The 26,480-nt window shown below is 38.4% G+C and overlaps 1 protein-coding gene across 2 annotated transcripts in view; it reads left to right on the top strand.

Annotated features, from left to right (window-relative positions):
* The first annotated feature begins 277 nt into the window (after window positions 1-277).
* LOC134212937 (leucine-rich repeats and immunoglobulin-like domains protein 2) overlaps window positions 278-26,480 on the top strand; it is a 42,045-nt gene continuing 15,842 nt past the window's right edge. The window contains exons 1-2 of one of the 2 annotated variants that reach the window (XM_062691291.1): window positions 278-869; window positions 8,781-9,280. In XM_062691291.1, coding sequence (XP_062547275.1) covers window positions 9,042-9,280 — 239 coding nt within the window. In that variant the 5' untranslated portion in view covers window positions 278-869; window positions 8,781-9,041. Of the gene's footprint in view, window positions 870-8,701; window positions 9,281-26,480 lie in introns of both variants that reach the window. The other variant, XM_062691292.1, reaches the window with a different exon arrangement.

The raw sequence follows: 26,480 nt of genomic DNA, 5'->3' as shown, positions 1-26,480 counted from the left end.
AAGACTTTTGACTTTCCACAAATTTGATTCATCCCACGCAAACTGGTCTGACGGCAGGTTGGGAACGCATGGTTCACGTGCAAGCTGTATCCAAATGCACCGCCACCAGAAGTTACTTGCCCACATATGATATCGCGTATATGCTCAGCGTTCAGCTTCAAGTTCGAATCTAGCGCGGAGGAAGCGAATGAGTATGCTATGGGAAAAGCCAGAAGAGCGCGAGAGTCGTCCCAAGTCTCGAGGGCCTGCCTGCTTGCTACGGACGGAGCTTAGTTGCGCTTGAACAGTTTGTTCTCGGACTTTTCGCTGGTCAGAGGCGGCTTTTTGTCGCTCCGCGCGCGTTCATCGGAGCAAACCCCGCACATATTGGAATATCAAGAGAGTGTAGAAGCGGAGAAGTGAACAGAAATCAAAAATAAAAATATTGGAAAAAAGTGTGATTTAGAAGTGGGATTCTAAGGATAGCAGTGAACGATTACGGTTGGCTGGGGTGTTAATCAAAAGTGAACAGAGGAAAATTTTCGTTTTCCGCAGAATCGAAGTGAAAATCCGACCGGAAGTGCCTGAAAAAAGTGATTCTTTGCGTACTATTTTGACACGGATTTCTACCGAGAGTAGTATAGTTCAATATCAGCAGACAAAACACTACCACTAAAGCGGCGAGCGACCGTAGGGACCAGAGTGTATGTTGTACGTACGGTTGCTGCCCCGCTGCTGCTGTTCAGTTCAGTGCCTGCCGATGTGACGGCGACGGTTAGCTGTATTTAGAAAAGCATCACCGTTGTGCGCTCCGTCGTCCGCGTCGTTGCTAGTAGTGTGCCGCTCGAGGCATGATCCCATATAGAACACTACTCGGGATATCGTGCTCGGTGAGTTGTGTAGCTGTAAATGCGCGACATATTAGTGCGCGCGGGCTGTATTATTATTGTATCCGCCACACCGCCGCACTATGGGCCCCTGATTGGAATTGGGGCGACCTAGGATGTAAACAGTTCGGAAGATTGTCATTTAAAGGAAATAAGTTTGATGCTCAGAGGAAGTATATTAACACAATGTGAGACTCATATGGTCATTAGGAGTTGTAGCCCTTCGACTGAGAAATGGTATATGCTCCAGAAAATTTGCGAGGAAGTGACATAAGTGTGAAAATCAGGAATGCTCCTGATGATATTTGAATAATCTTAATTTTAGTTATTGTTGCACAGATGTATTGAAGAGTTTTCTGTCGACACTAGGCAGACAGAAAATCTTTGTCTTTGCCTTTATGGGGCTTCTGCGGTACTACAATTAAACAAATGGGTTGAACTTTGAGAGACAATGAAACCCAGTCAGGAAACCCAGTAGTAATCTATCCAGAACTTTAGGAACCTTCCATTATTACGAAACTCCTTTCGATAATTTCTTCTTCCTTTTGTTGGCATTACATCCTGCACTAGGGTATTGTCGTCTCGCAGCTTAATGTTCATAAAGTTTTTCTACAGCATTGTAATGTTTCTAAGCCAATTTACTGTTTTTGCAATCAGTAATCAGCAAATAATTTAGTCAGCCTGCATTATTACCAGGGTATCCGTTTGGCTACCGTGTCGTTACACCTATGCATCGAGCTCCAATATCGTTGTCCTTGGGCAATGCTCCTCTAGTCTCCCCAATTGGGGTTAACCGCGTAAGCGTGTTCTGGTAGTCGACAGCCTATAGTCGGTTCTGTATTGAATAATGTTGTCACTAATTTCTTCATTCCGTATTTTGTATGATTCCCAATATTTTCTTCTTTGTACACTGGATAGAGCTCGTGATTCAATCGACTGCACCAGGTGTGCCAGGGAACATCGATCCAGGGAGGTATTGAGATAGGGAAAACATTTTTTTTTTCAAAAACTCAAAAACTTTTCTTAGTATGTAGAAATATGATTTAGAATCATTTGGTCGAATGCCATTTGACCGAAAAGATTATTTGGCCGAACGCCATTTGACGGAAAAGGCTATTTGGCCGAATATTTAACATTTATTTCCTCATTAAGTAAAGTGAAAAGTGAGATGTGCGGAGCAGGGTTGTATACTATTTCGCCGAAAAACATATGGCGGATTTTTTTTTTTGGCTTACGATACTCCACGGAATGTACCAAATTTCCGAAACACATTTCGCGGAATGCACCTTTTTTCCAAAAGACACTTCGCGGAATGTACCTTTTCTCCGAAAGTCATTCGGCGGAATGCCATTTGGCGGAATTCAGCTAGAATAATTATCACTGAAATATTGACTGAATTCTGCTTAATTACATGCAATCCGGTCTAAATTCTTTTGGATTGTTATTTAAAGCAATGAAAGAAGGTAATGCTTTCTTTGAATGACCGCATCCCGTCGATATAAGACAAAGTGAGAAAAGAATGCCTCCTTGAGATGGGCACGTGACACGTTTGCTCGGTAGAAGAAAAAAAGAAGGTAATCCCTTCTATGAATTAACACATCTGCCCGGTATAAATCAAAGGGGAAAGATGATGCCTTCTTTGAATTAAGGTGTCTGCCCGGTAGAAGGCGAAAGGATAATGCCTGTTGATAATGCCTTCTTTAAAAGAACGCCTCTGCCCGGTATAAGGCGAAGGGAGCGGTAACGTCTTCTTTAAATAAAAGCGTCTGCCCGGTATAAAGCGAAAGGAGTTGATAATGTCTTCTATAAAAGAACTTATCTTCCCAGTATAAGCCGAAGGGAAGAAACACACCCTCTTCAAATGGATGCGTCTGCCCGGTATGAGGCGAAATGAGTTGATAATGCATTCTTTAAAAGTACGCGTCTGCCCGGGACAAGCTGAAAAAAGGGATAATGCCATCTTTAAATGGATGCGTGTGCCCGGGACAAGGTGAAGGGAGGGAAAACATTTTCTTTAAATGGATGCGTCTGTCCGGTATGAGGCATTTGACAAAAAGGCGAAAGGAGTTGAAAAAAGGGATAATGCCTTCTTTAAATGGATGCGTCTGCCCGGTATGAGACGAAAGAAGTTGATAATGCTTTCTTTATAAGTGCGCGACTGCCCGGGGCAAGGGAAAAGAGGGATAATGCCAGCTTTAAATGGGGAAGATCAAAATGTACAACCGCGAAAATGAATTCCGCGATATGGTTTTCGACTAAATGTTATACAATCCGAGCAAATGTATCTATTTGAAGAAGACGTTAACCCCCTCTTCGCCTTATATCGGGCAGACGCATCTGTTTTAAGAAGGTATCATCGCTCCTATTGTCTTATACCGGGAAGATGCGTTCTTTCAAAGAAGGCATTATCAACTCTTTCGCCTTATACCGGGCAGACGCATTCATTCAAAGAAGGCATTATCTTTTCCCTTCGCTTTATACTGGGCGATAGTTGCGTTAATTCATAGAAGGAACTTCCTCCTTTCTTTTCTTTATACCGAGCAAACGTGTCAATTTTAATAAGGCATTGTTCCCTCACTTTGCGGTATAACGACCGGATGCGGTCATTCAAAGAAAGCATTGCCTTCTTTCATTGCTTTAAATCACAATCCAAAAGAATTGAGAAAAAATCGGTAAATATTTGAATGACAATTATGTTATGGCATTCCGCGGAATGATTTTCGGTTCAAATGTACATTCCGTGAAATATTTTTCGGAGAATTAGTATATTCCGCGAAATGTTACACCGCGAAAAAAATTCACGAAATAGTTTTCGGCGAAATACTATACTACCATAGGCACTGCTCAATTGAGACGGCATAGAAAACGACTGGAGTAAAAAATGGCTGACTAGATGTGCCTTTCAGTATTGAAGTTAATACGGCGAAATTTATCAACACTGGGGCTTAGTGGCGGGTCTCCAGTTAGTCTTGCGAGCAAAGGCGCCAATACAAAATCGCCAATCCGGAGTTGGCTAGTTTGTTTCTCGGTCTTGTTTTCGGATGTGAAACATTCTCGACTTCCCTGGGCATAGTATATCTATCGTAATTGCCACACAAGAAACATACTCATGCAATGGCGGGCATGGAAAGGCTTCCAAATAATAACTGAGGAAATGTCAATAGAATACTAAGTTGCAAGGCAGGCCAAGTTCCAGTTAGAAAAAGGGGCTCAGTAACAAGTGAGAAGTCAGGTCTCTTCTCACTATTAATTTTTCACATCTCATTTGTCATTTCTCACTTCTCACTACGCCGTCTCCCTTCTCACTTTTCACTTCTCTCTTCTCACTTTTCATTTCTTACTTTCCTTTTCTCACTTCGTACTTCGCACTTCTACTTTTCAATTTTCACTTTTATTACTTTCTTCTCACTGCACACTACTGACTTCATACTTTCCCTTCTCACGTCTCACTTTTCACTTTTTTAATTCTTACTTTTCACTTACAACTTCTCGCTTCTCATTTTTCTTTTCGCATTTCTCACTTCTTACTTCTAAATACTCACTTCTTACTTCTCACTTCGTACTTCTCCCTTCTCATTCTTCTCCCTTCTCACTCTTCTCACTTTTCTCGCTTCGCACTTTTCCCTTCTCATTCTTCTCGCTTCTTCTCACTCCTTCTCAATTCTTCAAACTACTCACTTCTCACTTACCATTCTCACTTTTCACCTCCTGCTTCTCACTTCACTTCTCATTTCTCACTTTTCATTATTTAATTCTCACTTGCTTACTTCTTATTTTTCACTTCCCCATTCTCATTTTTCATTTCGCACTTCTCACTGCTCACTCCTTACTTCTCACTACTCACTCCACACTTTTCACTTGTTCTCACTTCTCACTTCTCACCTCTTACCTGGGATGGAGAAACAGATTAGAAAAATGTGTGTGCCAAGCCAAGCCGAAATCTAGCCGTCAGTGTGGGCCGAAAATGAAACCCTCGGCGAGCAAATGTTTGAAGGCAATATAACAACAATAACAGAATTTAGTCTTTTCAGGCGACGTCTACGCTGATTGTTTTTTCTTGTTGAAAATTTGCTTGTTGCATGACGACAGTATATATTTATTTTAATCTGTAGTATCGATAGCTCCCTCCCAGCTTCTTACTTCTCATTTCTCATTCTCACTTTTCACTTCTCATTTTTCACTTCCCATCCCAAGTAACATTTATACAGCTCTTTGGAATTCGATGTTATTTATTGTGGTTTTATTATGGCAATAGGCTTGCTCTCCAGTTTTGATAAAGCATTTACTACGCATGAACTATGATCCATATTCAAACTGTTGCTAAAGCCTTTTGTGGCAGGTTATAAATTCCGAGTACCATGAAGTTTCGAATATGAATTTATTAGGGCAGTCCATGCCTTGATTCAACCTCTCTGGGAAATTAAAACTTCCTAATGTTTGTTTTCTTTGTCATGATAAAATACTTCTTAAAGTCGTTTTGTAACTATAAAAGTTACTATCATATCAATTGGCATTTGTCCTTGATACATAAAGAGTCTTATAAAATACAAACTCTGCAGCTCTGAAAAAAATAAAATAAAATAAAAGTGTGAAAGTGAAGACGAGTAGTAAGAGTTGAATCCTTCATTATTACAAAAGAAATAGCTTTGAAACATCACCACGCTGCTTGCTTACTCATAATATGCATGCTGACAAATTTTTAGTTTTATAAATCACCGTGATATCAAAATTTTCATCATCAAAATCGCGAGGTAACAATCTTTAAAAATGAAAAGATAGAGGAAAACACGGTGCGTAGTCACTATAGAAGTTTCACTTTTCTATTAACGGTGGCACGGAAACGTTTATTTATATGTTCGACTGATAAAGCGTCGCCACTACTAGTGGAGTACTTCATGTTTTACTTACGTGTATTAAATGATCAATTTGAATTCTTTATCCGTCACTTCCTAATACCTAACGTCCATTATGCCTAACGTACTTATGCCCAATGTCTTAATCCTAACGTACTTATGTCTAACAGGGTACACCCCATTTTTCTTACGAGCTTTCCTAGTTTTCTGCAGGTTTTTTAAATACCGTGGGTTATATTATTGTATCCAAGATTCTTTGTTAGACAAGTGTAGCATTGTATCCAAGGTTTGTTGTTTGGAAACATTCACTACTTTCCTTAGCTCAACTCTGTATACTCTTGGCTGGTGATTTTTTCGTCATGTGTTGTATAATAATGTTAATCATTATTTGTAGATATATCAGCTTCCACACTGATATTCTTCCCTCCCCCTTCATACGGAAGCTTGGCAGAAGGAAGGTCGTGTGATATGAGCCATCACAAATATTGCCCTCCGCACGCTTTCAAATCGACTTCTATAAAAACATTCTTCATGCCTACCGTATCCTAACGGAACTATCAATTCTATACTTTCGCCTCTAATTCTATCATGAACATGTACGTCCAAGTTTGGAAGATGATATTAGCCATATCATTGTAAATCGTTTAACTTCACGTAGAGGTAGCACACACGAAATCATTAATTTAGCATTCAAAGTTGTTGCACCATGCTGCTCCATCTCTTCGTATGTGTAGAACATTTCAAAGACTGTATCTACACTGCCCTTTAAAGCTCTTTTTTGGAAAATACCCATAGTGTTATAAATATATCAGATTGTTGACAACGTTTGAAGTTTTTTCCTCGTACGAAAATAATACAGTTAACTTACCATTGACTTATAGTTAAACCAATTCAAAATTGAGTCATTTGTAAAATTCAATTGATTAAACAAATGGCTTTAAATAGCTACGATATAGTCCCTCATATGATGATCATTCATCTTGATGTAAACTTACCTTGAGAATAATAATCAACCGATGATGCGTTACACCATATAAGGTTCAATAAAACATTGTATTTTTGTTTTTTTGGTAATCTTGTCTTAGCAGTGTATATGGGTTCATTTTTATACAAACAATAAAGATTTGCCGTTTAAATATTTTAAACTGAACAATCTCCAAAAAATGATAATTTCGTGATAATTTGAATCGTGAATTCAAACTGTAAGATCAAACATTCAAGGTTTCAAGTTAAAATTTAAATATCCCTTTAATGGAAACAAAATCTCAGCTATGATCACAAAATCATCTGTAAAACTAATATAGAGGAAGGGGGGCAATGCCCTAGCTAAGCAAACACTGCTTTATTGTTTTATTTGAAACGCTATTCGTTTGTCGTTTTGGGGCCTCTTACCCTAATAGATTTTTCCAAAATGGTCGTTGAATTCATAATAGCCATAAATAGTTGTTGCACCATGCTGCTCCATCTATTCGTATGGTGAGAACATATCTGAAACCTTATGGGTTAATATCCCTTAAATAACAAACCAGAACTAGTACCTACTTTGACCTTTGGAAGCTAATAAATATACCAGATTTCTAAAATCAATAGATGTTTTCCTCGAACGAAGTTAACTCTCCCTTATCCGCTGTTCTGTATTTCGATATTTTTTTCCTTGGTGCAAATCCTGGCTATTCTGATTGATTTCATCATACTAATTTCTAAACAAAAGCTCTCTGATTCGATATCCTCCCTTACTCGATAATCCCTTTAATATCAAGTAAGGGACTAAGGGAGAGCTCAAAGTAAATGGAAATGACTTCATCGTGTTTGAGGAAAATATAAAGGTCAGACAAATTTTGTGACCATGCTGGTTCGAAATATTCCCAATCATCCAACAAGTTATCAGTCGAACTCGGTGGTCGTGTAATGTCATTACTACTAATGAGCTTTTAAGTTTAAAATTTAGATATATTGTATATTATATTTTCCAACAGCTGTATTTCGTCTATTTAACTAATTTAGCAGTTCACTCGATTGAATCAACAAAATTGTGGAACAAAGCTGAAGCTATAACCCCAATAAAACCTTACCTCTTATAAGTAAGCAGATTTAAAAAAGTTAAATGCGCTTGCTATTGTAGACTCACTTAAACGAAGAAAGATCTCCCTACCTTTAAGATCAAATTAAATCCATTCCAAACTCATTTATGAAATCCATCTGATTAAACAAATGGTTGTAAATAGCTACGATATAGTCCATCATATGATGATCATTCATCGTGAAGCAAACTTACCTTGAGAATATTAAGGAACTGATGAGCTGAACCTTGCAGGCTTCCAATCCATAAGAAATCTGGGGTCCAGTATATTTTTATATCCTTTACTGGCAGTCCCTACGAACTTTGTTTCGCCTAAAATTGATTTATTGTCTGCTTAGTTCTCGGGTTATGCAGAAATTGCTGGTTCATTTGTATGGGAGCCCCCTTTCCAAAGAGGGGAGGGGTTTCGAATCATCTTAAGAACCTTCCCCGGCCCCAAAAACCTCTCCAAACAAATTTTTACGCCGATCCGTTCAGTCGTTTCTGAGTCTATAAAGGGTCAGACAGACAGAAATTCATTTTATGTATATAGAAGAAGAGAAGAAGATTTAAGTGATTTTTTAATTTTGAAATTAAATTCATCACTACGGGGTCCAGTAAAAATTTGTACCTTTGTTATCTTGGTCTTACCTGTCTATCTGGGTTCATATTTATACAAATAAATAAAGATTTCTAGATTACCGTTTAAATTATTTGTATTCAACAATCTTGCAAAAAGGTCAATCCCCTAGTGAATTGAATTAGTTGAGTCACCATCCAAAAATTTCATTTAATTCGGCATTGTGGATCTGGAAATTATCGTACGATACCTCATAACAGTAGCGAATTTCCCATCAGTGGCCCATAGTGCGTCCTCGTCAACCTCAATCGTCATCGCCGTTTGCTCTCTCTGGTACGCGCAGGGTAATGAGATGATGAGTTTATATAAGTACACAGAAGCATAAAAATAAATTCATTGAAAATGAAATTATTTCTCTACAGTGAGTGAGTGAGTGAGTGCGGCGACAGCTTGCCAGCATGAATTATCATCGGCGAATTCCTTCTGCGATTCGCAAAATGAGGCAAAATGCGACGACACTGCTGCCGCTGCCGGTGCTGCAACGAAAGTAAAACAAGCAATTAATTTGCGAGTGAAAATCAACCAAGGAAAAACTACTCCCCATCATCTGTGCTCCACACACTCGGGTGGTGAGCCAGAGGCAAGAAATTAGTGTAAATATCAGCGACGTGATTAAAAATAAAATGCCCAGATTAATTGCCGTCGTCGGCATTTGGATGCTGCTGCTGTCTGCGGTGGCGGTGGTGGTGGTGAATTCGTCGGCGATCGATGCCCAGTTCGGACTGGACTGGGACCAGGACGCTACCGGGATTATCGCGAGTGGCGACTGTCCCCGGCTGTGCTCGTGCCTTGGAAATGTCATCGACTGTTCGGAGAAAAGCTTGAAGTCGCTGTTCCACATTCCATTGTGGGTGGAAAATCTGTAAGTAGCACACGTACAATTTGAATTGTTGGAACATACAGAGGAGAGGGAGTGAAATCATCCGCACATATACGCACAAACAGCAAATTGTTCTCGGAGCTTTTCAGCTAGAAACTGACAAGTTCTGTGGTTAGTTTATCGCTTATCGATATGGCTTCCCCCATGGTTTGAAGAGAGCGCGTTTCCTACGGCTCTGCGTCTCAATTGGTAGGAGGTGGGATTTTGCTGTGAACTACTCTATCTAGTGGGTTTCGAGTATTTGTTTGGAGCACACGAGTCCATCAATTTCAGCGGTTGCATGATGTTTTGGTTAATTATGAATACAATAAATTTATGCATTGCATACAGGAAGGAAATCATGCTTTTTTTGTCAAGGCGGAGGATAAAATCTCCATAACCAAAATGTTAATATAATCAAAGATCTGGAAAACTCCCGGTTTCTAAGGCTGTTTGGTTCAAATATTGTATCTGCCACCTATTCTGCCGTTATATGCATAACTGTCCCATGTATATAGGGAATCCCAGCAAACATGGGACAATTATGCGTATGACGGCAGTATTCCTCTATTTAAAAAATAATTTTCAGTCTAATCGGCTTTGAAATTCATCATTTCCAATTGCTCAGGATATTCTCGAAAACTTTCAAGCTGTCAGTTAAATATTTCTCGGAAAACCACTTCATTTTACCTCAACAAACTATTTATCATTGTTCGGCTCGTCCGTCGTTATCATTGATTGCCCTTCTCTTATTTTTTTATTTCGGATCTTGTCCAACCCGCCCGTTTCTGCTCTTTCGAGGTTCCTAGTGTGGACCCATCAACTACAAACCGCAGAAGAAGATATGCGTTCAAGCAATACAGAGAGATATGATTTCCGCCTCATCGACATCTTTTACGACTATTTACCGGGTAAACACTTCAAAGCACGCCTTTACGCCCGTACAAAAGGTGATAAGCCGTTGCGTTTTATTGCCCTTTTGGTGTCGATATGCACTCGTCGTGGAGTCTACCAAATATTGCCAGCCTTTCTCGAGTGACACCAATTACAAAGTTAGTTTTTCCTTTTCCGAGAAATGTTTTCAAACGTACTGGATCTGATGTAATAAAAAAAAGCGTGTCCAGTAATCTTTAAATACTAAAAGTCGCAACACGATGGTAATAAGTGATCGGCGATAGGACGATGCGGATTCAATTCGATTCAATTTCTGTGGTAATCATCGATAAATCGAATGATAAGAGCTTCAACTTCTTGGCATTATTGTTAGCATTTAATTGATTTACCACTACTCAATACGAAAGCATTGTATTCTTATTGCCAGAAAATATTGCACAGTATCGTTTCAAAGGTTTACAATCATATTATCAGGCAGATTTCAAGGAACATAAACATTGCATATCGCCAATCCCCTCTTTCCAACACAAAATCCTGAAGAAACTCAGTTCCAGAAATCGCACTTTGCAATCTATTTTTTACCTTATCTTAAGTACCGTCGAGTAAACAAAGCTTATCGCAGTCATCATCGTTTGAACCGCGACTGAGGTGTTCAATTTAACAACAAACCGATCGATTAAAAAAAGTAATGTCGTGAGTTTATATACATCCATTTTAGTAAAATTCAGTGATGTAATATCGGCATTGGTGTTCAGTATCAATTAGCAAACAAAAAACAAATAGAATGGTTTTATTGATTCAAAACGACCATTAGAAAATGTTAAATTCATTAGAGGATTGACGAAAAGATTCTTCAAAATTAAAAGTCAACAACACAACGCGTGTCGAAAACGATCGAGAGAAACGCGTAACAAACTGAAATGCCTATATGAGTGTCAATTAACAAACAAACAGGAGTGAGAGGAGGAGGAAGACCTTGCGACGACACTGCACTGGGAACGTCAGAAATGCGTCCCCAAATGGCCGAAAGGTTTTTTTTGTTGTTGTTTTTCAAAGCAGAGGAAATAAGCATATCAAATATCATCGATAACGTTAATGCGTAGGCCATCCGGTTGAGTATGGTGACTTCAAACTTTTGAAAGTAATGCATAGTTCCAAATGATTTGTTTGTATTGTCTATTTATTATATTTTGTTCAATTTGTTCAATTAAGCTAATAAGACTAATCAAAATAATAAGATAATAAAAAAGTCATTTACACAAACAAAACAATTGCACAATAATGCTGCAGATTTCAAGCGTTAAGATATAGTAATAAAGGCAAATGTTACTAGATAGAGTTCTCTTCAGCGACTTCCTATCTTTTAAATAAAAATGACAAGCAGAGGATTCGATCGCACTTCACCCCAGAACGACAAAAGACCATGAAAACTTGCATTCTGAGGTGACAAATTGCAAAGAAATTTTCCTGTCCTGTCACCATTTTACCAGATGACAAATTTTTTATTTGAATTTTATTCTACACTTAGCACAAAAAAAAAAATATTTCAAGAAAAACCGAAAACTATTTTGAAAGCAAACCCCTAAATTCCAGGAAATCTAAGAATATGAGTGCCGCTTCTTGCTTGCCGCATTCCATCACCAGATACTCATTGGTACAGATGCCAGTAAAAGCATAGAATAAATGCGGGTAACATGTGCCATCTTTTTTCCTTTTCAAAAAGGATATTTATTCAAAACAATACGTTAAATTTAAATTCTACTTATTGTTTTTGATAGTGTAGGGATCCTACTACATAGTATAAGAGTCATTTGCAAAACAAAAATAATCGAACTGTACTATTTACATTTAAAAGAAAAAGTTAAATCCGGATAAAATACCACCATTTAGAGGAAGGCGCCGAAGGTTGGGAATGTTGAATAAATGAGATTATATTTTTTTGGCGTTGAACGATATTTTTTCAGAAAAGCATAAGCATTTATATTTGTATTTCAACTTCAACCTAAAAACAAACAAATCCATAGCGTGAAAAAATTTCAGTTTCAATACACAGTCAAGAGCATTAATAGTGCACTCGGTCAAAAATTCATTTTGCGTTTATTATACGGCCTGCTCAACGGGTAGAGACGAAGGGTCGAAAGGACAAAAGGTCAAATGACAAAACGTCGAAAGGGACAAAAGGTCAAAAGGACAAAACGTTGAACGCGACAAAAGGTCGATATAACGTCGAACGGGACAAAGGGTTGAAAAAAGGTGGAAAGGGACAAAACGTCGAAATAGACAACAAACTGAAACGGAGAGAATCAATCTAACACACTACAAGTTTTATTCATTTCTTAAGTCAACCATCTTTTTTATCGTTACTATTAACAGGAATATCTAGATATCCATAATATTGTTTCAAAGTAGACGAGCTCGGTGGTCTAGTGGCTACCGCTTCTGCCTTATAAGCAGGAGGTCGTGTGTTCAATTCCAGGCTCGTCCCTTTCCTACTTTGTATTTCTATCTTAGTTCTTTCTGTGTTTCACGTTTTACCAAAACGATTCCTACTGTTATAACCTTCCACGCAATTCCAAAACCTCCCGTGGCACCTATGAGAGGTCGTAGAGTTCTCTGCATCTTTCTTTAGTAGGTGTCCAACAAACCATCCTTCTCCTTCCTGAGCATTCGCAAGGACGTGGCCAGGACAGATCTCGACTATTGGAGAGTGCATTGCTTCCATCTAAGAGTTAGTGATTAGTCCCAAATCAATATCTGTGGTAACGGATGAAAGTGATGCTACTCTCATACAATAGTCTTGGCTTGTACCACCTACGAATTTGTGCGAACTGCTAAATGCTAATGCTAATGCTAATTCATAATATTGTTTCAAAGTAATTACTTCTTCTTTGAAAATTACGTATTCTTCAACTTTCACAAATTTTACGAGGTGAACCGACCCAGGGCCGAAAACCTCTTTAATAAAGATAATAATAATAATAAACTTTCACAAATTCCTTTGGAATACACACAACTTGTTATTAACTTGCTCTTCATCGACATCTTGTCTCTTTCGACCTTTTGTCCATTTCGACGTTTGGTCTTTTCGCCATTTTTTTGTTCGGTCATTTGTTCTTTCGACCTTTTTCCATAGATCCCAAGTAACATTTTAAGTTTTATAACGCTCTTGAAGAGCATAATTTACTTTTCAAGAGTATTAGAAAACCAATATAAAACCAAAAGTTACTAGGGATTCCTTTTCAACGCCGCGTGCACACATAGTTGAAAAAAAAAACAGTACATGGATATCGAGCCTTAAGGCATCATCGGCGGTAGCTGTTATCCAGTGAGAATTCTCGCTTAACTTTTCAAAAGGACCTAAGTAACATTTTTTTCATGAATTAGTTTGAATAGCGCCATCAACATAACAGCATGTTGAGACACGAATGTCACTTTAGTGGTAAAGTGTCACTAATAAAGTATAATAATAATAATAATAATAATAACAGCATGAATGTTATTGATTGCTGCGCAACAAAATTTATTGTGAATAATGCGTTTTAGAAACTTAAAATCAACGGGCTCCGAAATTATAGAATATTTACATTAAAATTTTAAATTTCATTATTCTCCAAACTGCTCAAAGTATTTCAATTTCAAACAGTAAGGAATAAAGTAGTCACGATTTCGTGAAAATACTCCAGAAATAACTAAATTTTTCCAATAAGTCATCTGTTTTATTGTAATTGATGTATTTTTTAATTTCAGCTTTTGAAGTTCATCGCTATACCGATATGGCGACAGTCATTTTTATGATAACAAAAAAAATTGGCAATGAATAACTAAATGGCTTTCGTGATACAATCAAACCCCCAAACCTCGATATCGACTCATGGAAGCAAATTATTCTATGTTAAAAAATATTTTCCGGGTTACTGTGAAGGTCCCTCCCAACAACTTTTCAAGGATTTTCTATTCCTCATCTCGATGTTTCCATGAGTCTATGGTCCCTTCGATATCGACTCATGGAGGTTTGACTGTAACCTCAATAATTCTATTGAGTTAATTCATAACCGTTTCAAACCTGTTATCACGCTGTTATAAAACCTTGTCATAATTACACTCTCTGCAACAGATGGCATCCTATTCCACAACATGCACCCAGTGGCTAAGCCAGGAAATACTTTTTTTTCCTACGGACAGCGATGCCAGATCGACGGAAATGAAAGTTCTCAGCGAATCTCAGTACGAATCAAAAGAAAAAATCTACTGCATTTTTTTACGGAATTTGTTTTTCCTACGATATACGGAATTTCCACAATTCATATGCTAATGCTGCTCATGAGAATCAGAACATAGATCCGAGACTTTTTTTGTGAAACATATGGAATCGAATTTCTTCTGCATACGAAATCTCTCGTTTGGGAGAATGAAAAAAAAAAAAAAGAAAAACTCTTATCTCCTTAACTTTCTCATAGAAACTCGCAAATAAATCATTAACACACAACCAGAACTTGTAACTTGTAACTTTATATGTTTATTTTGATTCACTTACCAGGAGCAAGAAAAAAAACGCCGGAATTAATTTAGAATTACACGATCATGTTAAAATAAAGCAGATTTGATAGAAATTTGAATGAGTGTAAATTTGAATTTACATAACGGCATTTGAATTTACACCACATAATACTTTAATCACAGACAAACAGACATAACACTCGTCAAATTTCTCTCGTTCACTGATTTACTGGTCAATATCAATTATTTGATAATAAATAGTTGGCCAATTGGTCACTTGTGGCGCGCATCGTTTTTGGTCGAGTTTGACGTTTGTTCACTACCGTCATCTGGTTCGTGATTTGCCCAACTAACTGAAACCTACAGATGTTGTTAGTTTTTGAACGACGATGAATTTGATGATTAAATGTTTAATGTGTTATGCCTGTTTGTCTGTACTTTAATTTTCATTGATTTTAGCTGTGCACCATCACTCAAAAAACACTTACAAATGTTGAACAAAGTTTGTTTTTACCTTTGAAAAGAAATAAATTCACCCATACAACAATCCAGTAAAATGCTAATATTTTTGGCTAATAAACTCTAATCTTCTCGCGGGTTTCAGCATGACATTCTGTATTAAATTCTTCATGATCTGAATAAGTATCATAGTTCTTCATCGTAAATTGTACCGTCTAACTGAAAATCACTGTTTACGATGTTTCATATAAACATTTTTCCATATAAGCACCGCCCAAACGTTGACCGATTTGGCAGAAATTTTGTCCAGAACATCAGAGCATCAAATAAAACCGAATAAGAGGGCCCATCTAGAAATTTGAAAAAAGTTTTTTCCATACTAGTTTGAGCCACCCAAAAATATATTATTTTGCAGGATCGCATTATTGAAACCATGACAAATAATAGAGTTATTTGGCAAAATAAGGAATGAATGGATGAACAACAAATGAAAAACTGAATAAATGAACAATAGAATGTGCAAATAAATTAATGCACGAATGGACGAGAGAATGAATGAATTATAGAGTAAAAGTATTAACAAGCTTATACATTTGCTCAACATCAAAGAGAAGGTAAACCAAAAACAAATATAATTCCCAGGCATGTGATAAGACTTTTGAGCTTTTCTTATTAGTGAACACCTGCACTTACGTACTTTATTTTTCAATTAATTTAAATCGATTGTACGATGAAATTTGTAAGAAGTTAAATTGTTAAACGAAGATGCAACATGCGTCTCCATCTATTCGTATGTCTACATGATAAAGCGACACATTTTCTAGGATCCCTGCCAGCTAGGATGCTCCTGCTTGCCTGAATGAAAAAACATTCTATCAATGACTATTGTAATCAATCAACGACAAAATGAATTTCCAGCGAATGTTCCTCATAATTTGTACGCTTAGTAAATCATCTGGAGAGTCACTAGAAAATCGTCGTTATTATCACAGAAAATAATCCAGTATTTCTACAAGGAATTATTTTGAATTAAAAAAAATCTTAAATTTCATGAAAAATTCTCCTGTATTTCGATAAGAAATTCTTCGAATTTTCCACGGAAATTGTCCTGGATTTCGTGTAAATTCAGAAGAATTACACGAACTTAAAATCGACTTAAATTAGGAGCACACATTGCTTACGAAAACAGCTACATGTTAGGTAAAGGGACGCAGATGGCTTCTACAAAGACCTGATTTACTAAATTGTAATCGCCATAGCTTTTACTATGGTTTGTTATATGCTATACAATTTTTGAATTAGTTTTAAAGATTGCTGCCTAAATATGTCATTGGGTATGCTAAGCAAACTGCGACTAGCGTTTGCGTGTTACCTACCCAAGTAACATTTTTAGTTTTATAACGCTCTTGAAGACCATTATTTACTCTACAAGAGTGTCTTAAAACCATTATAAAACCAAAATGTTACTGAGGTAGTGTCAACATGTTTTTTTTACCTTTAATACTCAATACTTTAAAAGCTTTCGAGGCGATTTATTCCTTGTTGATTGAATAGCAGATCTTCTTTTCGTGCCATTCTATACGCCAGGTCAAAATCGGCAGATTTTCCATTATCCACCTCTTTTAAAATTGATCCAGCATATATCGACACAAGTTCCATCCGTTTCGCAAGGGTATACTTTCTATAGTAGGCATTTTCTCCGGGTGCTTGACTCAATTCGAACTCAGTAGGACGAAGTGGTTTGGAGTCATAGTTTCCTAGTCAAAGGTCCCCAGCGATCCCGCGTTTACCATGGTGTCAATGCATTTACTCCGCATCACACAATACAGTCTGGCGCTTAGAGATGATTGATGGACTCCTACTCATTCGTACCGTCCATGTGCGATGAGGACGGCTAGCTGGAGAACCGACGCGTATTAGTATCATTGCGGTTCTTCGCCAGTACTTTTTTATCCTTATTAGCTATTTGACTGGCAGGTGCTGACTAGTACCAACAAAATTTATTCCTAGTTCAGCATAGATTTGTGTTGACGATCTCTGACGTGCTAATCCAAGTAAAAAAAATGCAGTTTTACAACGTTCTTCTTCTTATTATTATTATTGACTTTTTAATATAATTACATCCCCCACTGTGACCCCGCAGATTTATGTTCATTCAGCACTTAACCGTGGAAGTTTGGGTCGTATGAATAAAAAGTAGCAAAACTCAACGCTTGTAGTATCTACTCAAAAATAAAGTCCACAAAAAAATTATATGATTGATATGAATAATTTTTTTTTCGAACTTATGGCATATGCTACATTCGAACTTAGCCTTTACTACAGTTTACTACCATTTAATACATGCAGAAACGTCAAAACAAAATTGACCCCCTGTGATGTCGATAATGATTTCATAATTTTTTTTGCAGCTAATCAACAAAATACATGTCTGTTTTGTTTGTTTTCCTTAAATTGGACTTCTATCTGCATTTGAAACATGAGTAGCAACGTCTTGAGCACACTACAAGAAATCAGTAGTAAACTCTTCTTTTATTCATACCGAATCAGGTGTTTGTAGTATGTTCGAAATGTGTAGTGTAGTAAAGTCTCTTCTATTCATACGAACATGTTCCACAAGAGACGTTTACTACTCAAAATGAAGTAACTTACTATTTTTTATTCATACGACCCATTAACTGCGTTTCTAAGCCAAGTTGCCATTTTTGCATTCGAATATCATGAGGCTAACACGATTGGAGCAGCAGAGGCTATATCCAAGGGCTTTACGATTCCTCCTCATTACCTCTGCGAGTTAGGAGGCCTTACTAGGACGTGATGTGGTTTGACAGTGGGCCCTGTTAAATCCGACATAAAGCTGCATGTGTCCGAAAGCATGATCTACCAAAGCGACCGTTTGCCGCGCAAAGCGAACAGGAGCCCAAGGAGTGCCAACTAGCATGGAGAGTATCCCTGTTTCGGTAGAGTAGCGAGCGATCTGCTTGTGCTAAGGCAGGAGTGTCATAGTGCGTTACCACTATTGTCACCTCGAGGTATGGCAAAATATTGAGTATGGACTGTGCATGCCAAGGCAGGAGTGCCGTAGCTTATTATCTGTAGGTATAAGCAGTTTCCGCTATCGGCATGGCAATGGAGCGTCAGATAGATGGACCACCAGCGCTTCACATAACTACGCCCCATCTTCATCATATATGGACCAAAATAATCAAAACATCCCGCTAGAACGGACGGGCGAATGGAGTCACATGTGATTCTTGTAGAGGTGTCATCCTTGTTAGTACAGGGCAAGCTTGGTGTAATGCACTTCTGACATTTTCTAATACCTTACGCACTAGTGTTCGAAGAGCGGCAATATGATACCGCTGGCGAGTTTTCTTTTCCACAGTTTTGCTGTCGTAGTGAGAAAATCGTCTGTGTCCATCAATCGTTTTGTAACACGATGATTTCTAGGAAAGATTGCTGAAAACTTATCATCATTCTTATATAATGGAGATGCTGTCTCTTGCATTCGTACAAACTACTTCGAAACCATCCAGGAATGGAGATTGTTGTTCGCTAGTGCAAATCGCCATTACGCTTTTTCTGCTCGAACAAGTTCCATTTACTAATTAATGATTTGAGTGTATTACTTTACTAGTATGATATTCTTCCCTCCCCCTTCATACGGGAGTTTGGCAGAAGGAAGGTCGTGCGATATATGCCACCACAAATATTGCCCTCCGCCCAAATCGATTTCTATAAAAACATTCTTCATGCCTGCCGTATCCTAACGGAACTATCCATTCTATACTTTCGCCTCTAATTCTATCATGAACAAGTACGCACAATATGTACGTCTAAGTTTGGCAGATGATATTAGCATTTCCATATCATGTTCCATTTGTTGTATAGTATGACCAGCTGGCTTGACCTCTTGCCTGCCGTACTATGCGCAATGATCTACAAACGAGTTCACAAATGCTGTAGTGCGAAGAATTCGCATTCAACTTACCATACAACGGATGAGTAGATTTGATGTTGAACCAAGCGGAGCGAGCACGCTCATCACGAATCTGTCATAACGACTTTCGTTGACCCTGAATTTTCTAATACTTTCGGCAATTTCACGGAGTACACAAAGTTCACGTAGAACCCGGAATCCATGTCATTACCACGACTTGTTCAATATGCTTATCTTCATCGACGCTGAAATCCTTTCCACGGATCTGCTACACCTTCCTCCCAGAATCTCCAATACATTTCCGGAGTTCAATCGCCAGTATCGCAGTTCCGCACAGCCCAGGAAGATTGTTCAGGAAAACCTCCACTTTTTTGTTGGTTGCGTCCGTATATTCCTGGGATGTCCTTTAATACCTTGCCTGGATTTTAGCATCGAATATACTAATGAAGATTACCAAATTCCCTCTACAAGGTGTAGGATGATCGAGTTCGTGCTATCTACATACATCGCGTGCAGTTCATGCAGTCGTCCCTCGAGTGTAAGTGGGAACGAATGTTGCGGGCCACAGAACATTAAACTCGTTTGTAGATCGCTGCGGGAAGTCGGCAAGCAAGGAACAAGTGTACAAATGTTTTGAATATTCGAAGGCTACTTATACTGCATAGACGCAAACTGATAACTGTTCTTAGTTATTCAGAAAACGGAGAATTAGGTAAATCTCTGATGATTGATACATCGTTTTCATCATGCACGCAAAAAAGCGTTCCTGAATTTGTGAACCAGCAAAATACACCGTGATTTAATTCATGGATTCGGGAACACCAGCCACGTTTTCCAGAACGTTCCAGAAAACGTGATTGTATTCCCGATTCCGTGACTGTTGTTCACGAAAAAATACACCGTGAACTCGTTAGTTCACGAATTCATGAACGCTTTTTTTTGCGTGTGACTTCCAAATGTAACACTCTACCGTAATAAAATTGTAATAAAGTCCAACCGGAAAAGATTCAGCAATAAATTCAATTCATATTTTAAAGGAGATGATAGCAACGGCTATATTGGGATTCAAGCTCGTCACAATTTTCTGACAGCCCAACTTCTCCAATTAATCACCTCGACACGCTCGCATATGAAGATCCCTCAAACATGAAAACTTACACGTATCATTCATCGCATGAGCGGAAATCTCACTCAAAACTAGCAGCAACATTTGCGAATGTATCCTGCGTCAACCGACATGCCGACCGCGTGATCACCGCAACTCGCACGGTGCGAGTCGCACCACCTGACTAATGACCTATTCGCCAGAACTCGCTTTAATTAGCAACTGCGTTTGTGCAAAAACAAAACAGAATTCAACTAAGACGATTTCCTTCCAGTCCGTACCGAACTGCACCCCGCTTCATCAATTGGAGCTTATAATCATTTTAAGCAGTGCCGGGTTCGCTTGTGCGAAAATATATTCCAACTCATTTCAATAATTCTCACTTTCCGCATGCAGTCACACACGGCACAGTTTCATAATGCCAACGGAAAATGCCTCGATCGTGACAACTGCTGTAGAGATTACTAATTAGCAGTGAAACGTTCTTGTAGGAAGTAGGTGTTAAATTCCTCTGCGGTCATGCTTGTGTCATGTCAAGATGATTTGCCAATATTCAACAAATATTTTATTGCTCGATGGCAAACCGCAGTACAACACGGCATTCCATCGTCTTAATAACATCATCGATTTTGTCCACTGTCAACTTTCTTCTGTTTGGGCAGATTAGTGGCGAACGCGTGAGCGTTTCCATTTGAATGCCAATGTCTTCGTCGCCGACGACGACGACGGACACTTAATCCGGTAAGAATTATTTAATTCCATTGCGCTATAAGCTGCCTCCGAGTTGTCCACATGTGCGATAAGAAGTTAATCCCCACGCTGTCTGCCCCGATGTGCGAGCCTGCGCGTCGGCGATGTGTTCGGGTGAGGAAGTGCATCGGCACGGTATGGGGGCAAACCCGATGCGGCGGTTGGCAGGCAGGAATTTACAATAAACAAAACTTGCACTTTTGCAGCCGCACACACGCGGTGGCCTCGCTCGATCCGACTTGATGAGTAATACGCGGCTCACCTATTCCCAGTCAGTCAGTCAGTCAGCAGCCAGCCTGTCGCTGCTGGTGGTGCTCCCTCGCACAATATAATAATAACACTCATCGATAGACAGACACAGACACACACACGGCTCGTGCTCCAAGCAGCTTGTGCCAGCCAGTTTGGTGCCCGCCCAGCGGATTCTTTATTCAAGTCGCGCAGTTTTGCATCCCCGAATCGCCTCCGCTCCGCGCCCATATAGCCTAGCTAGACGGATGGACGGCACCCTCGTTGCACCGATTCTCGAAGCGATTTAATCGAGTGTTACGTGATTTTTATTTTCTTCGCCCAGCCAGCAGCAGCAGCAGCAGCAACGCTCGCTGTGGATTCGCCCTCTTAGATCATCTAAAAACGACAGCGCAGCAGAGGGGGGAAAGAACGCGCGCGCGTCATCGCTGAGGTATCAGCTCAGTGACTTCCTACCGACAAATCGCACCGTGTGATCGCGGGGTTTAAGCGGATGTGGCTGTTGCCGCGGAAAGTGGGGAACTCGTAAAACGGTGCTAAATTGGGATTTTTATGCGAGTGTGAGAATTGCAAATGGCAAGGTTTGGTACAATTTTGTGACATTTTTCGATCAAGTTGTTTCGGTCCGGTATGCACAGAGGTGCGTCCTCGTTACTTCGGATGATTGACAGCGTTGAGTAGTTAGTCATCAAGAAATGGTATTTTCTTTATTGAACGAAAATAATGGTGGGGTAACAGGGCATTGCATATGTCTGTATTTGAGGCAAAAATTAAAGACAAGAACTCGGAGGATATAATTGGCTTGATACCGTGGCTGGGAATATTATGGTAGGCTAGTCGTGGTTGATTCGGAAGACTATTGACCTAAAATCCAGGACATTTAGGACATATGACAGTATCTCATATGCATGAGTTTGAGACGCAAATGATAGACAAATGCTCGGAGGATATAATTAGGCTGATACTGCGGCTTGGAACATCATGGTAATCGTGGTTGATTCGGTACATCATTTGTTTCAAACTCCAGGATAATTAGGAGATCCTAGAACATCTTAGTGCATTAGTATACATGCTTCCTATTTAGATTACATTTGATTCGACAAGTTCACCGAAGACAACATGTTTTTAAATATTTTTCTGTAATTTCCTGCACACTGTAGTATATGGTTTTTGCATCATGCAGTCACTGCTACTGCATGCATAATAGGGATGCGCGAAATTCGTACCAATGTTCCAGGTGATGTATTGCTTATGTTATTCCAATATTTCCATCACCATCATGGATGGATATCATTTCCGGTGAGTGTATGACCAGAATCGCATTTTTCGAACCCCGTTGCTTTACTCTCACAGCTCTAGCAAAAAAATTTGAACACTTCTAGACACAATATTTTGTAATATGTAGAAACTAGAAACGATGGCGAAAAGGTTGGTGAAAAATCTGAGAAAATCGGTTGAGAATCCCTGAGATATAGCCATTTGAAAATTTACGTTAGATTTTAGCGAATTGTCAATAGCCGTAATAATAAAAATACATCAATTTCAATTAAAATATAGATTATTCAATAGTGAAAATCAATTATTTCTGGAGTATTTTCACAGAATAGCATTCCATACTATTTGGAATTTAAATATTTTAAGAAGACGAATTAATGCTTAGCGACTGTGGAACGGAACGTGTAGTTGTAACCGGAATACTATCCTAAAGATGTTTTGAAGGAGTTCTTAGTTGTATTAGCAACTGTTCAGGAAAACCTCTTTTAGAGAATAATAAATCCTAAAATAATACTTGGGATGGAAACAAATAGAGGCAAGGGCCATTTAATGTACATTACTTTAAGGTCAAAAGGTCGAAGGATGAAAGATCGAAAGGATCAAAGGTCGAAAAGACAAAAAGTCGGAGGAAAAGAATGTGGAAAAAAACTAGTACAAAAGGTCGATAGGTTAGAAGGTCAAAGAGACAAACAGTTTTGATCAAAATAAAATTTTTATATATTCTAAATCCCCGGCCAAAAATACGTATTCTGGCCATACGAGATGTATGATTATTTTCTTCGTTTATTTGAGAAACTACATATGTAGACGCACTTTGAAGAGTAATTATGGATTGTAGTTGTCGAACGCAAGACCATGCTGAGGGTGGATGGGTTCGATTACCGGCCCAGTCTAGGAAATTTTCTGATTGGAAATTGTCTCGCCTTCCCTGGCCATAAAAGTATCATCGTGTTAGCCTCATGATATACGAATGCAAAAATGGTAACTTGGCTTAGAAACCTCGCAGTTAATAACTGTGGAAGTGCTCAATGAACACTAAGCTGCGAAGCGGCTCTGTCCCAGTGTGGGGATGTAATGCCAATAAGAAGAAGAAGTTGTCGAACGACCCAGAGTGTTGAGTTAAGCCAAAACTATTGATCTGTATCGAAGCAATCTAAAGACTGTATGCTAATCGGTTTCACACGGGTTTTTGTTTTTTTTTAAGTTGTGTAAAATGGATATATGTAGTTTCTCAAACAAATGATTCAAATGGTCTAATGAACAGAGATTGGAGCCTATTAATCATAAGCTGTCCTTACGAGTTATGTCTTATATTTTGAACAGACGCTATTCTTTAGAGTTTATTTAACTAGTAGACTTCATAAAATGATACAATAATAAGGCTCCGTGCACAAATTACGTAACGCAATTTTGGGTAATTCCAGACCCCTTCCTACTTTACAGCATTACGAAGTTTGAGAACGGTTTCTGGTGATAGAACTGAATTTATTATATTCGTTCATATTTATTTAAAAAAATCAACTTCTGTTAAAATGTATTGCTTTTTGGTCACATAAAAATCAAATTATTAGGGTCAAAATTTGAGATGAGATAAAAGGTCAAAATTACAAAAAAAGAAGTTGCAAAACCATTTTCAACCATTTTTTTGGAACATTTATATTTATTTGTATTTCACCTGATAATATTTCATTCTAGAATTTTTATTTTGTTTAAACAAGTTGAAGAATATCCTTCAGAGCTATATTGTCAAGTAAATATTTTTATCAAAGTTTTGTTGAGCTTCATTTACTTAAATATTAATTCTTGAAACTAGTTCTTCACTCATTTTCATCAAAACGATCATTCGAAATATATCATTTTTGGCTTGACACCGTCTGGTGATGATAATTTTATTTTTATTTTTATGTGATCAAAAGGTGATACATTTTAACGGGGTATGAAATAGTTTTGAAATTAATATAAACGAATATAATAAATTTGGTTAAATAATTAGAAACCGTTCGCAAATTGCGTAACGCTGTAAAGCAGGAAGGAGTCTGAAATTGACCTAATTTGCATTACATTATTTGTGAATGACCCCTTATTATTGTTTCATTTAATGAAGTCAACTGGTAAAGTCAACAGTAAAGTTTAAAGAATAGCGTCTATTTAAAATATAAGGCATAACTAGTAAGAATTTTTGATAAATCGGGACCAATTTGCCATTTGGGCGTAACTTATTTTGTAAACAAACATTGGAAGGGGAAATCCTGTTAAAACAAGCATTTTATGAGGAAACCACGGTATGGATCCGACAGATTAATCTTAATCTCTTTGATCTTTTTTCTTTTGGACCTATTTTCCTTCCGACATTATTTTAAGGTGCTCGATCCTCTTGAAAGGAGGCTTCCGACTCTCTTGAAAGGAGGCTTCCGAGTCTCTTGAAAGGAGGCTCCCGAGCCTCTTGAAAGGAGGCTTCCGAGCCTGTTGAAAGGAGGCTTCCGAGCCTCTTGAAAGCAGGGGCGTCTCGTGAACTTTTGGTACACCGGTTCTACCAGCATGCTAAAAAATTATGCATCAAGCTGAGTGGTTTCGAATGAAAGCTTTTCTAGTGCAACGTAACCAAACATTAGAAAAAAATAAAAACAATTTAAATAGAAAGTATTTACAAAACAATACACAGCTTATTAATCTCTTTTGCTCCAAAAATGTTGCAATGTTGCACTTTAAATTTAAAACTCGCCTGAGTCGTCTGAAATCTAACTTGGTAACAGTTGACGATAACTGGATGTTGCTCAGAATGGAGATCTTTCAAATCGGCTCTTTCCACCATTCGGGTGCACAGGACTCATCGCCTCTAGCATTTAAAAACTTTCTCATATTTTGTTGTTATAAAAAAATGTAATTAACCATTATTAGTATCATCATTTGATGCGACCCCAGTCCACTGAAATGTTTTCGAGTTATTTAGTTTTTCAAATTTTGTGAAAATATGCCTTTTTCTCTAAGTTGATTGATTTTGATTATTTGGGAAAAAAAAACATTAAATAATTCAATTTTATATATAAAAATGAAATGGTCTGTGTTCGTATCCGCATAACTCGAAAACGGCTGGATGGATGTTTTTCATTTCTTCAGCAGAAACATTCGTTATAGTTTCCGACGGGTTTATATGATATTTCCTAATGCGAAAATTACGAGTAAAGTTGAGCAAACCGTGAGAAACTAAAATTGTGATTCCTATGCGAACTTTGCATGGGCAGTTCGGAATGCACATTCTCGCCTACTATGCAGGACAACGTCTGCCGGGTCAACTACTTTTATAATATTTTATAATAATCAAATTTTGATGTCTCTTTTGAAAACTCAAACATTAATTAATTATTGTTCTTGATGCTGAATTGTTTATGATGCATAATCATCAGGAGAAAAAAGAAAAACAAACCGTTCCCAATCATCAAAGTATGAACGAAAGCGTGCGCGGTGCGCCTTTCGGCAAAGCACATCCCGACACTCAGACCGAGTCTAACCGAAGGTACGCCGCGTCGTTGATTGTTCTCGCAGCGCGTCGAACGGGTTGGACTCCTGCGCAACATAGCAGAACTTGCATCCAAACGTGCCGTGCCTCCTTCGCATTCGAAAGAGGATGATGTGAGGAAACGAAGAAAGCTGGCAACGCTCACGCTGGTTCTCCGCGCGCGGTGAACGAGTGAGCATACCAAGGAGGAAATTATTTCAAAACTTTTGTCATGGCGCAAGGCTTTAAATTTGACTTCTGGCAGCGTTGCTGTTGGTTCTTTATCATGAATCGTACGACTGGCAAAAGCTTTCTATGTGATGTAGTGTGCTGTTATCCGTCGGAGAACACATATTTAGGTGCAATGCGACTGTTACTGTACGCCAAGCATGTGGCGATGAGTTGATCTGTCTACGCAATATTTTGTTTCGTTAGAAATGGGGGAGGTTCCTTCATCAGTGCTGCCACCTGGAAAAGTTTAGAGAAAAAGTAGAACCATGGAAATTTGACATGGCATGATATAGAAAATGAGAATTAA

This window comes from Armigeres subalbatus, chromosome 2, assembly GCF_024139115.2.
Source record: "Armigeres subalbatus isolate Guangzhou_Male chromosome 2, GZ_Asu_2, whole genome shotgun sequence".
Lineage (NCBI taxonomy): Eukaryota > Metazoa > Arthropoda > Insecta > Diptera > Culicidae > Armigeres > Armigeres subalbatus.
This window is presented reverse-complemented; position numbering and strand designations above follow the sequence as displayed.